This window comes from Sinocyclocheilus rhinocerous, unplaced genomic scaffold, assembly GCF_001515625.1.
Source record: "Sinocyclocheilus rhinocerous isolate Xijiao unplaced genomic scaffold, SAMN03320098_v1.1 scaffold1648, whole genome shotgun sequence".
In the NCBI taxonomy this organism is placed as follows: Eukaryota; Metazoa; Chordata; class Actinopteri; order Cypriniformes; family Cyprinidae; genus Sinocyclocheilus; species Sinocyclocheilus rhinocerous.
Window position 1 is genome coordinate 1079888 of NW_015647958.1, and position 13495 is coordinate 1093382.

Here is a 13495-nt window from a genome sequence, read left to right on the forward strand (position 1 = left end):
TACACTGAAAAAAATGTTTCATTCATCCAATTAAAAAATTTTTTTGGTAATGATTCACATCTATATTTTTTTAACTTGAGCCAATGAAAAATAAATAACTTGCCCGTAGGGCAAAAATAAATAAATAATAAATAAAAAATTGAAAAACAAATAACTTGCCCTTAGGGCAAGTTATTTACAGTGGGTACGGAAAGTATTCAGACCCCCTTAAATTTTTCACTCTTTGTTATATTGCAGCCATTTGCTAAAATCATTTAAGTTAATTTTTTTTCCTCATTAATGTACACATAGCACCCCATATTGACAGAAAAACACAGAATTGTTGACATTTTTGCAGATTTATTAAAAAAGAAAAACTGAAATATCACATGGTCTTAAGTATTCAGACCCTTTGCTGTGACTCTCATATATTTAACTCAGGTGCTGTCCATTTGTTCTGATCATCCTTGAGATGGTTCTACACCTTCATTTGAGTCCAGCTGTGTTTGATTATACTGATTGGACTTGATTAGGAAAGCCACACACCTGTCTATATAAGACCTTACAGCTCACAGTGCATGTCAGAGCAAATGAGAATCATGAGGTCAAAGGAACTGCCTGAAGAGCTCAGAGACAGAATTGTGGCAAGGCACAGATCTGGCCAAGGTTACAAAAAACTTTCTGCTGCACTTAAGGTTCCTAAGAGCACGGTGGCCTCCATAATCCTTAAATGGAAGACGTTTGGGACGGCCAGAACCCTTCCTAGAGCTGGCCGTCTGGCCAAACTGAGCTATCGGGGGAGAAGAGCCTTGGTGAGAGAGGTAAAGAAGAACCCAAAGATCACTGTGGCTGAGCTCCAGAGATGCAGTCGGGAGATGGGAGAAAGTTGTAGAAAGTCAACCATCACTGCAGCCCTCCACCAGTCGGGGCTTTATGGCAGAGTGGCCCGACGGAAGCCTCTCCTCAGTTCAAGACACATGAAAGCCCGCATGGAGTTTGCTAAAAAAACACCTGAAGGACTCCAAGATGGTGAGAAATAAGATTCTCTGGTCTGATGAGACCAAGATAGAACTTTTTGGCCTTAATTCTAAGCGGTATGTGTGGAGAAAACCAGGCACCTGTCCAATACAGTCCCAACAGTGAAGCATGGTGGTGGCAGCATCATGCTGTGGGGGTGTTTTTCAGCTGCAGGGACAGGACGACTGGTTGCAATCGAGGGAAAGATGAATGCGGCCAAGTACAGGGATATCCTGGGCGAAAACCTTCTCCAGAGTGCTCAGGACCTCGGACTGGGCCGAAGGTTTACCTTCCAAGAAGACAATGACCCTAAGCACACAGCTAAAATAACGAAGGAGTGGCTTCACAACGACTCTGTGACTGTTCTTGAATGGCCCAGCCAGAGCCCTGACTTAAACCCAATTGAGCATCTCTGGAGAGACCTAAAAATGGCTGTCCACCAACGTTTACCATCCAACCTGATAGAACTGGAGAGGATCTGCAAGGAGGAATGGCAGAGGATTCCCAAATCCAGGTGTGAAAAACTTGTTGGATCTTTCCCAAAAAGACTCATGGCTGTATTAGATCAAGAGGGTGCTTCTACTAAATACTGAGCATTTTTCAGTTTTTCTTTTTTAATAAATCTGCAAAGATGTCAACAATTCTGTGTTTTTCTGTCAATATGGGGTGCTGTGTGTACATTAATGAGGAAAAAAAATTAACTTAAATGATTTTAGCAAATGGCTGCAATATAACAAAGAGTGAAAAATTTAAGGGGGTCTGAATACTTTCCGTACCCACTGTATGTCAAAAAGGCTGCCGACCCCTAGACAGTCTGTGACATATACACTCAGACATGTATTACACAATGAAATTGAATCCCTATTTTTAGGTAAATGTTTTCACGTATAGAAAATACACTATGGTTAGGGGTTGGTAATATGTTTTGCTTGTGTATGTTTTTTAAATTTTTTATTCTCTTATGCTCACCAAAGCTGCATTTATTTGATCAAAAATAGAAACAGTAATAGTGAAAAAAGAATTACAATTGAAAACAACTGCTGAGTTTTCTGCAACCATTAGTCCAGTCTTCCATGATCCTTTAGAAATCATTCTAATATGCTGATTTGGTGCTCAAATAATCAGTATTGAAAAGGGTTGTGCTGCTTAAAATGATTATAGCATTTCATCTAAAAAATCTTTTGTAACGTTAAAAGTGCCTTTACTGTCAATTTAATGCATCCTTGCTAAATAAAAGTATAAACGATACAATAACCAATCCCAAACCTTTGAATGGTAGTATAAAATATGCAGAATACCGTTTAGTAGGCACTGTTGAAAGGATAATGAAATAATCCTTCAAATAAATTTGAGTTCAGTTTAATTGATTTGTGGAGTAGCACTTTATGCTATATTGAATGAGCAAAAAATGTTCTGTTTTGTCAGGATGGCTGTCATTGAACTGTTTTCAGTGTGATATTTAGTCAAATTAGTGAACTGTTAGCGTCATCTAAGAAGCAATTCAGCAAATCTACTGTTGCTTACAAATGTTATATTCTGTCTTTGTCTCTCTCAAACAGAATGCAGTAATAGTAGCCTTGTCCTCGAAATCATGGGACGTGGAGACAGCTACAGAGCTGCTACTAAGCAACTGATCATCCAGTTCTCTTCATCAGGCCATGTTTTCCTCAAACCCCTCCACTCCCACCCAACCAACCATGCACACACACATGCATCACCGGTTCTGGGTTGTGTTCAGACTGAATGTTTGGGTAAGAGACAGCGAGACCTCGGAGTCATCTTCTGTCTCTCTTAGCAAATGTTCACATCCCTTTCTTCCCAACATTTTCACTCCCAGTTTTTGCCTTGCTACAATCATTTTTCCTCTTAAATTTAGGCTGCCACTTCCCTTTTAAAGAAACCCAAAAAAGACAAAGCCTCTATCCCCGTCATTTCATGCTAAAAGAAACACCCACTTGCATCTGTGAGACAATGTTAGTACATGTAAATTAGTATATTTAAGGTTGTGTACATTTAAAAGGCAAAATAGCAGGAATGTTATTTTTTTTTTGCAATCTGTACACCATAAAAAAATGTTTTGGGATATGCCTATTAGAATGGGATATTTAGCATATAAAAACTAAAATCTTGAGATTATTAATACCCCTTCTATTTGACGCTCTCTTACAATGAACAAATGTGTGATTTTATTTGCTCATTTGATTCTTTTAATGTTTCTTTTGGCTTTTCTTTGCACTAATCTGTCTGTGTAGTAGTTGATATGGCCAGATGACATGGTGTTATGTGAGTGCAGACACAGTTTCAGACTTGCTGGGTGAAGTGTTATTTTTCTTTTTAATTAAAGGAAGATTGCCCTCTTTCATTTTCCCTCTTTTTGAAAAGGGGGACGATGCAGGATTGGTGGTCACAAACCCTTTCTTTTTGTTTTCAAGGCAGCTGTGGGGTTTGCAACTTGATAACGGACAGATATACCTTGAGTTGCCTCGTTTTTTTTTTTCTTTTTTGAAGAATGTATTGTATGAAACAACTTGCATTTAAGTGTAAACATTTTGTACATGTAGAGATGAGAAAGTGAAGACATAAGAGTTTTTCTTAAAATGATTGGCTTTTTTGTAGAACAGTCAGTAGGGTGAGACATTCAGTATGGCATCAAAGTATGTTGATGTGGAGGTTTAAAAGGGTTTCTGAGAGTGAGGTGGGGTGCGTTTCTTATCATACCAAAATTGTATTCTGATTTCCACTCACAAGCTGCAGATATAATTTCATATTTTGCACTTAACTGATGTTGCAAGCATGAATCAAACAGCTAGAGTTTTCTAGTCAACAAAGATGCTTCAAAGCAAACGGGCCAAGAGCGAGTACTGCCACACAATGCTTTGTGAACCTGTTTTTACCTAGTGTTCTGTTCTTTTCTTGCAGGGATGAATTGTTAAACGTTTCTTTTCTCCCTTTGCTATGTGCTCTACTTCAATTTGCTAGCATCCCACATAACATCTGTTTTCAAAATGCCCCCACTTTCACAGCTAGCTGCTTTCATACACCTCCTTTCTCATGTACATACAGACGAGTTTTTTTGGGTGGGGGGGGAGAGGGGATAAAGTACTGTTCATCTCTAGAATGCACCATCGATGGCTGGATTTATATTTTGTATGAAAATCAAAAATGAAACCAAAAACAAAAAGACTGTCTTCCTGTAGTGATCACCTTGTTCAATATTGCACGAAGAAGTGAATTAAAGGACAAAAACTTCTGTCAAAGGAGAAATGCAGGTCACGGGCTCTGGCTTTAGTCACTTTAAGCTTCTTTACAAAACACGACAGAAAAAAAACCTACTCGAGCCGTACAAGCATGGTTATTTATTGTGAAACTGTCATTCTTTTGAATAAATAAAAAATAAAAAAAAATAAAAGATTTTTTTTTTTAAAGTGTTATCTGTGAATCTCTGCTCTACACCTGTAAGGACATCTACATCAGTAGGTTGTCAAATTTAAGTGGACTCGTGTTTGAAATGCATATATCATTTAATGAATTTAAATGTTAAAAATAGCTTGGGAATTGATATGAACGTGGGGAAAAATGAAACTGAACAGCTTTTTCTATTTAAAGGTTTGAAACAATTTGAACACTGAATTTTGAACATGTTTCTAAATATTTAGTATTGATTTTTAACAAACTCAATGTAGCAACGACAAGGTGCCCCTTGCAACAGTATGAGGAATTCATGCTCGTACACCCAACAGAATAAATAGCAGCATTATTAATCATACAGTCTTGTAGTCTTTGCACTTTAAATTTATAGAGTTAAACTAACTGAATACAAAACATGAGCCTCAATAAATCCTTGCAATCAAAGAAATTTGAGGACAGTATTTGGATTTAATAGAGGATTAAAAGAGGAGAGGGAGATTAAACAGTAAAAAAAACTTTCCAGGTATTTAATAAGCATCCTTAGAGCAGATTAAAACTTTTTTTTTTTCTTTCTTTCAAATGTTTGTTTTTAAAAATGGCTCCGGACAGAGAAGCAAAGAGCAACGCGAACAATTTCAACAAAACAAAAAAAGAATAAAACGAATGAAGAGAAACAGGTCTGTGTTTCTACATATAAGTTTGAACATCTGAATCTAAAGAATTCATTCCTCATTCGTTTTGAGGTGTGGGGTAATGACAGTTCAGATTTGTGAAGAGCGTTTGATGTATTAAGTGGATGCGTCTCTTCATTGGGTCACTCAATCCTTTACTGCCTGACCGTCCTTGTCTTCACACACCGACGCTTTACCTGAAACCAGAAAAATGTATAAATCAATCAATCAACCTACTTTACAGCAGAGAATGGCATTATGGTGAAAACTACATTTTAAAATATATTAAAATGGAAGACAGTTCCAGTTGGTAACAACATGTTTTAGAAATTAGTGCTGTCAAAATTAGCGCGTTTAATGCAAGTTAGGGCTGCACAATTAATCGAATTTCTAATCGCGATTACAATTATGGATGCCACAATTACGTAATCGTTCAAAGCGGCAATTAATCGTTCAAAGTCCACTTATGTTATTCTGTGTGCTTAAGATGATTTTTTTTGCTTTCTACAATGCAGGTGATTAATTTTTCCAGTTTAATGGTGTTAAAATACACAATTAATGCAGGGGCAGAGCTAGGGTTGGTCACCCCACTCACAACTGCTGCTTCTGTCTTTTATTTCTTGACAAGATTTGCATTCATTTAGACACAATGTCTTTACGACTACATCAAATGGGAGACTTTTCAGATGCGCACTCCAACTTCGCCTCAGCGTCAGGAGCGAGTCAAATGAGTGCGGAAAAGGTACGGGTGATGAGGAGCTTCAGTAGAACATCAGTGAACTGCGGTCAAATGAGATGTATGAAGGTATGTATGATGTATGAGTATGTAGGGTTGTGACGGTGAGGAAATTTTCCCACTGGTTAATTGACATGACAACACCGGTAATATTGGTATCACCGTGGGGGTGCGGGGTTCCCCTCTTTTTCTCGCTTACCTTCACTTTTAAAGCAGCACTATGTAACTTTTGGCACTCTAGCGGTTAATAAACAGAACTGCACACATCCCGCGGAGGAAAATTCCAACCAGAGCTACTTCTCTAAGTTTATGTCTATGGCGATTCACGCAGGTTCCTTCACTTTTAAAGCAGCACTATGTAACTTTTGGCACTCTAGCGGTTAATAAACAGAACTGCACACATCCCGCGGAGGAAAATTCCAACCAGAGCTACTTCTCTAAGTTTATGTCTATGGCGATTCACGCAGGTATGTGTTACTCCGCAGCGGTGACGACCCGACCAGGCTACAATAGTCCAAATATAAGTACTTATAAGTGTACCGTAGTGATTCGGAATAAGACAAAAACGCGGTTTGGAAGATGAATTCATGATGTACTCGATCATTATATACATTTTGCTAATTTTGAACAAAAAAAGTTACATAGTGCTGCTTTAAATAGTTTGTAAAAGCAATTGTTTGTTTTTAGTTCGTTTGAGTTTTCCCTTTCTTTCGCTCTGAAATAGCTTAAAAGCGGCGTGTGCATTTTACGTTCACTTTTGAATTAGCGTCAATTCAAGAAACAAATTACAACTTCAAACTTGCCTATATATAAATCATAGAACTTTTATTAACAAAACGAATCAAAATACACCATACTATAGGCTGAATAAGAATAAATAAGAAACGTTGAACGTTTATTAGCAAAATGAATAAGAAAGCTTGGAGGCACGGTATACACCTTGATGTCAAATAAAATAAATAAATTACACAAAGTTTAAATAAAGTAAAAATCAGCAAACATCGTGGAATCAATTAAATAAGAAACGAATGTTAAAAAAACAAAAAACGATTCCAAAATCGCCTTAGATAAATGGCAAAAGTTGACAGGCTTTTCAAAATCCAAAAGATTGCCAAACATAATCAAATGGGAGATTTTTCAGAAGCGCACTCCAACTTCACCACAGCTTCAGTAGAACAACAGGGAACTGCTGTCAGATGAGATGCTGTCAGGTCATATGTCAGTAAAAATGAATTTTCCTGTCCTGTCAGCCGTTCTACTGCGCTCGTAGCATGTGCTCTGCAATTGCACGCACAAATGTGGCGGCACGCACTGTAGCCTGTATCATTCCATATTAAAGCGCGAAAGAAACGAGCATGCAGTGTCGTTATGTCATCGAAAATACGATGCGTGTCAGATCCACATCATGTTCAGCAGCGGCAGCTCTTAAAGTAATAGCAGCCTAAAACCTAATAACCCAGCAGCTGTGATGTCTGTTCAAGGAACAAAATAAAGCTGTAGTATTGGTATCAGTGATGCTTACCTTCAGTCATAAAAAAAAGATGCCACTTAACAAATATTAAAAATATACTATCTTTGTTTCTGTTAATTTGAAGAGTGCATGTGAAATTATTGCAATATAAAAATACTTTAATGTTAGGTGGGATTAATCGCGATTAATTTCAAAGTTTTTTTTTTTTTCAATTGACAGCACTAAAAGAAATACAAAACACAAGTCATACATACTACTTTTATGGTGTTACTGTTTTATGGAAGACAAGCCTATACATAATAAAAAAATTTGTCCTATTATAACATGAAAAACAAAAGCATAGGGTTTGGAACAAAATGAGGGTAGAGGGTAGAAGTAAATTACACCTAAATTCATTTTTAGGTGAACTATTACACTAAGCTTATAGCTACAACAAAATTAAACTGCTTAGGAGCTCAAGGTTACAGCGTGACCGCACTGCTAAATGAGGCTCCCTCTCAGACACTCACTGACAGCTCGCCCTGCTCTGCTGCATAGGTGGATTCTTTCTGTTTGGGGCCCGCTGCACCCCTGAACTGCTTGCGAATGGCTTCTTCCTGCTGCTCCTGTAGCTGTGTGAGTGAGAGTACATACTCTGGGCTGGACTCAAATTCTCTCTCTGTCTCCCCTTCACTTCCATATGTCTTCTGAGACGCTTGCTGATCTCGCTGTGCTACCCTCACTGATCTTAGACAAAAGAAACACCTGTCTCAAATTCACATAAAAGACTTCAATAACAGCTGAAGATGACAAAGTTACAGGCTGTTCACACCAAGTCTGACACCAGTATGTAACATACAAGGTTCCATTAAAAAAACAATTTCCATCGATGCAAATTAAATGCAAATGTGTCATTCTCTGAAAAAGATTTGCATGCAAGAATAAGTTAAAAATGCACTCTGGCCGTTGATGTGCTCAATGAAATACATGCTTGACAAATAGGAGTGAGTTTATAATTTATAGGGCCACAAACAAAGTTCTTCTCCGTCCATGCCAATTCACATACATTAACAAAAATAAACTATTTATTAACTTGAAAATAAATTGAAAACCCCCCATAAACATCACTATCCTTGGATGGATACAGGAGTACACCATTTTAAATTTTGGGGTTGGTTGGACTGTTGATGTTTTTAAAAGAATCCTCTAAGACTGCATTTATTTATACTCAAAATATAGTAAAACTATAAAAATGTAAAATATTTAAATTTAAAATAGCTGTTTTCTATTTTCATTCATTCCGAAACATTTCTTTCTATTTAAGAAAGACTTCTTATGTTTAAAATAATATTAATAAGAAATAATTTGTGTAAAATTTTTTCAGTTCAAAAGAACAGCATTAATTTAAAATTGATTTTTTTCTTTTTTGTAACAAATGTAAAAGTCTTGCTGAATGAAAGTATCAAATTTTCTTTCAAAAAAACATTTAGCGAGCCCAGACTTTTGAATGGTTGTGTATAACAATGCACAGTTAAAATGATATATTATTAGAATAAAAAAAATAAATAATTTTTGTTATATACTAAAAATTATAATTATGCTAATAACTATAATTATATACTTCTACTAAACAAAATTTTTTCTTAGCATGGCTGGAAAAAGAAACCAAGGCCACACTTTCCATTTTATAGCACATCACTCCTCTACCTCTGCCACCAAAGCTGTTATTGTTTGCACTCTTGGTACCAAAAACATCATCCAACAATTAAATATGACAGGTTTTAAGTTTTTTCAGCATACTGGAAAACAAATCACAGAAAAAAAAAAGTTTTCCAGAATTGGTGTGAAGGCATTCGTAGAAATGTCATATGCAGGCCCACTGGTAACTTGGATAGTCTAGTGACAGATTTATTTCCAATAAAACTACAGTTGATTTATATAATACTATGCATACAATACAAAAAAGTCATTCAGTTGCACTCAGTTACCTTTGCAGGTCAATCTGTCTCTGTGGCGCTGCTCTTTTCGGTTCTGCTTCTTTCTGCTGTTTTGGTGTCTTGCCACTGATTGAATCAGCTGAGGCTGCGGTGGCAGGATCCTGGGCAGGTGCTGCTCTCTTCCGGCCCCGTCCGGCCCCTCCTCCTGTCGTAGCTCCAGCCTCTTTATCTGGCATGGCAACGCCCGCAGCATTTTTAGGGGGTCGACCGCGTCGTGGTTTATTGGCAGGGGGCTGTGACCCTGCTGAGGGGTTTGAAGACACGCTGTTCTCTGTGCCGTCACTCGCAGGAGCAGCACGCTTCTTCCCACTGGGCTGAGCGGTCTCCTCCTAAAAGAAAGTAAAAAAAAAAAACATAAGGTATGATAGAAGTGTGAACATGTAGAATTTTTAGCAGGGCTTAAAATCTAAAAAAAAAAAAATAGTTTCACTCCAAGCACAATCAGTATTTGAACGTTTCTGTTTATGCGTTCCGTCTGTATTATTACCATTCCGAAACCGGTTTGAGTAGAAAAAATACCGGGTAATGTTTTATTTGCCAATACTACTACTACTACTACTAAGTACAGCGCTTTCTTCACTCAAAAAAAAAAAAAAAAAACCTTGCAGAGAGTCCTAGCCTGGTATCTTGCATCTAGTCTCATCCAATACAGCATCATCTTTTATAGTGAAATTTTGGCCAAATTTTTTTTGAAAACTGTCAACTTTTTAAAGAAATTAAAGTATTTTTTCCAAGATATTTAAAAATGTTTGCTGCATGGTTAAAAATATACACTACTCGTATAAAATTGAGAAGTCAATTGATAAATTGATAAAAAAAAAGTTAAGCGTAGGCAATACGTCGCATTTTATTATAACATTCAGAAATAACATAGGCTAAAATACCGGTAAATAAGGCAAAATGTTTTATTTATAATAATATATTTTATATATTATAATGTTTTATTTTATTAAACACAGCTACAGGATAATTTTAGTTGCCTTCTCTCCACAACAAATCCTCTAAAGTTCATTATATGAACGTCAAGCAAAAACGAATTAATTTAACGCGAAAACGAAGCCTACCTCTCTCATTCGGCACAAATCCAAATGTTTCCATATTCACAGCATATCTGGATGCTAAAATATTATTTATTATGTAACCTATAGGCTTTGTACTTCACTCACGTTTATCAATGTAACATCATCCTTCTCACAGGCTATAACCATAGATATGTATAGGTAGATTCCCTATTAACGGCTGTTTCTATGGGCCGCTATACGCAAGCCATCCACCATATTGGAATGCTCAAAGCAGGTTTGTGAACATTTGAGAGCAAATTGCCTGTATGTCTGCAACCCTAGTTATACGCATGTATGAATATTTATATCTGTAACAGACTTAAAGCTGCAGTCCGTAAATTTTGCCTCTTTGTCGCCATCTGTTTGAAAACCTGCAATTGCAGCTGTGTGCGGAAATATCTTCCTTGCGTGGGTTGTGCGGAGGCACGGCTCCAGTGTGGATGAATCTAATGTTCTGAAGAGTATGTGTGGCAGTCAGTCACCGCACTGGTGTGGATATTTACTGTACTTTGCAGTCTCAGATTCTAGCCTACGTCTTGGAATATATGACCCAAATAAGAATTTTCACCGTATATTTTCATCTGAACAAGTAACAAGTCTGCCACGTTTGTTCTGACCAACTGAGGAAAAAAGCATTACAATAAATCGCGCTACCAATGGTGATTTAATCTAAAGATTGGTTAGCTCATATCACATCAAACCGTGCAAATTTTTATTACTGTTATACTTTATTCTCAAATTATTAATGTTAACAACATCTATGAGTATAGTGTGCATTAGCGTGTAGATTTCAATTTCTGTACAGTCTAATCTCTAATTGTCATAGCCTAGCTAGCCAACAACTTCTTTATGTTTACAGACGTGACGTAACGATGTGGCAGCATACTCGAATTTCCCGCGAAAACCTACCCGTACCACTCAAATGAAAAAACATTATTATAAGCTAACCGTTGTGAATCGGGCTAAAGGCGATAGTTTTGAACACTGGCTGGTTATGTACTTGCTCAAATATTGATTTCGGATAATTTTTAACCAAAAAAGTTAGAGACTGCAGCTTTAAGCAAATGACTTTGCTAAACTAACACAACCAGAAAAAGCCATTAGCTAACATGACATTTAAAAGGTACTATCGTTTAAAAACCTGTAATACTGAGTAAGGCTGGGTAAAAAAATATCGATATCTCTATTTTTTAATCGATTCTCATTTTTACGAAATGATATCGATTCTTAAATCCCAAGAATCGATTAGTCTAGCCTGTTTTCAGTTAATGGACGGAACATTGAAGCGCACCTCCCATCCAATAAATTGCAATAAGCTTTGTGTTTTGTTACTTTTGATATGAAACAAAGTCTCAGATTTCAAATTCTGTCCATTGTATTGCAGTATTCAAACAATAAATGCTGTTTTGGCGCTGTTTAATAGTGACTCGGTTCAACCGACGAACTGATAATCTCCTCCGCTTTAATACCAGTTTCAGCACAAAATTAACATGACTAAACATCCGAAGGCAAGTTGAAAGAAAGAGTACAACTTTATAATCCGTATCCTGTCTCATATATTCACTCAATCAGTGTTTCAGCCACGCAAAGACGTCAATATAACGGCTTGTAAACAATGTCACGTACGTCACATTTACCTCAGAAACAAACATATTCTGTGACCATAAACTCGTTAGTCAGCTAGAAAAATAACCTGTAGAGAGGGGCATTTTGCTAAATATATGCACCAACATTATAATTTTTACTGTTCTTCCATGTTTAATTTATGTTTAAATAAATCTGTCAAGTTTTTATGACAGCCACCATTTAAATGTTAATATAAAAAAAAATGAATTTAAGTAGAAATATTATTATGTAATTGTAACTTTATTATTATAAAAACTTAATTAAGTGTAATTTAAGCAGTTATATAGCCTACAAATCAGTCAATTTTAACCTTCAATATTATTGTAATGTAGTACCAACTGACTCTCATGTATATTTTTCAGGCATTAGCATGTACTGTACCTGATATATATCCAAAATAATCGATATTGAATCGAATCGGTAATCGAATCGCAAGCTTGTGAATGAGAATCGAATCAATCATGGAATTTGTGTCAAAACCCAGCCCTAATATTGAGTTAATACATATTAAAAACACAAACCAACACACTGAATGGCACAGATTGTACTACGAACTATTTAAATTGAGCAGTGTATCTTTTTATGTTTCTTTAACTAAATTTTATTTAGATAATGAACAGGCTGCGATGTCAAGTTAGCAAAAAAATGTGTGTGCGTGTGAGGTGCCGGCGTGATCACTGGGATTGGTTTACCTTCTAAGAGAGGAAACTGTTACTCCATAATTTATAGTTATACAGATAGAAGCAAGACATCATTTGAAACTGTAAAGCTTTTGCAAAATGACGAAAACAAGCAGGATGCCGCTTTCTGCAGTCTCGGTTTTCTTTCCATGAACTATGGAGCGTGTCACAATGAACCGAAACTCAACAATATTTTCTTTCATTTAGTTGACCTGTTAATGATTTAAGTATAATCTATTTCGCATATAGGCCTAGATATTCTTTTTTATGTACAGTATTAGGGGTGGGAATCTTTAGTCACCTCACGATACGATCCTGGGAGTCACGATCCGATGCCAGAACGATTCTTGATCTAATTTTTTCCCCCCTTATTAATTAATTAGTTTACCGACTTGAGAATCTTAAAATCCTTACATTTACATATCCTTACATAAGTAATTAAGTACTTTTTAAAATAATTACAAATTGGAAAAAAAATAAAACAGTTGTATGTTAAGAATTTTAAACTAATATAGCTTCAAAACATACAAGTTTCAAATAATAAAAGAGGAGCATAGAAACATATTACACACAACAAAAAAAAGAGTGCTTTCAGTATTTAAGATTATCTGAACGGTTTCCATTCAAGAACTGTGAGTGATTTTTCTTCATCTTTACTGTTGTTTTTTACTATGACATCATAGACAGCGGGAGATCTATTAAGCTGCATTCACGCACGGATCTCTTTTGAAATATAAGAAGTAATGTGGTTTGTCCTGTCCGTTTAATCCCTTAAGACATAACTGGCTGTGTTTACATTAATTTTGCGTCATAAAACCATTTTGAGACGCAAGTGCATTAAACCACTTACACGGAGTCGCGCACAGCCGC

The 13495-nt window shown here is 36.3% G+C and overlaps 2 protein-coding genes across 3 annotated transcripts in view; one reads left to right on the forward strand and one right to left on the reverse strand.

The window, feature by feature from the left end:
* Positions 1–4310, forward strand: part of ube2kb (ubiquitin-conjugating enzyme E2Kb (UBC1 homolog, yeast)) — a 14276-nt gene extending 9966 nt beyond the window's left edge. Inside the window, exon 7 of the mRNA XM_016513971.1 lies at positions 2556–4310. Coding sequence (XP_016369457.1) covers positions 2556–2630 — 75 coding nt within the window. The 3' untranslated portion in view covers positions 2631–4310. The remainder of the gene's footprint in view (positions 1–2555) is intronic.
* pds5a (PDS5 cohesin associated factor A) overlaps positions 2721–13495 on the reverse strand; it is a 36908-nt gene continuing 26133 nt past the window's right edge. For both annotated transcript variants that reach the window (XM_016513969.1, XM_016513970.1), the window contains exons 32-33: positions 9250–9587; positions 2721–5272 (exon numbers count right to left, since the gene is read on the reverse strand). In XM_016513969.1, coding sequence (XP_016369455.1) covers positions 5269–5272; positions 9250–9587 — 342 coding nt within the window. In that variant the 3' untranslated portion in view covers positions 2721–5268. The remainder of the gene's footprint in view (positions 5273–9249; positions 9588–13495) is intronic.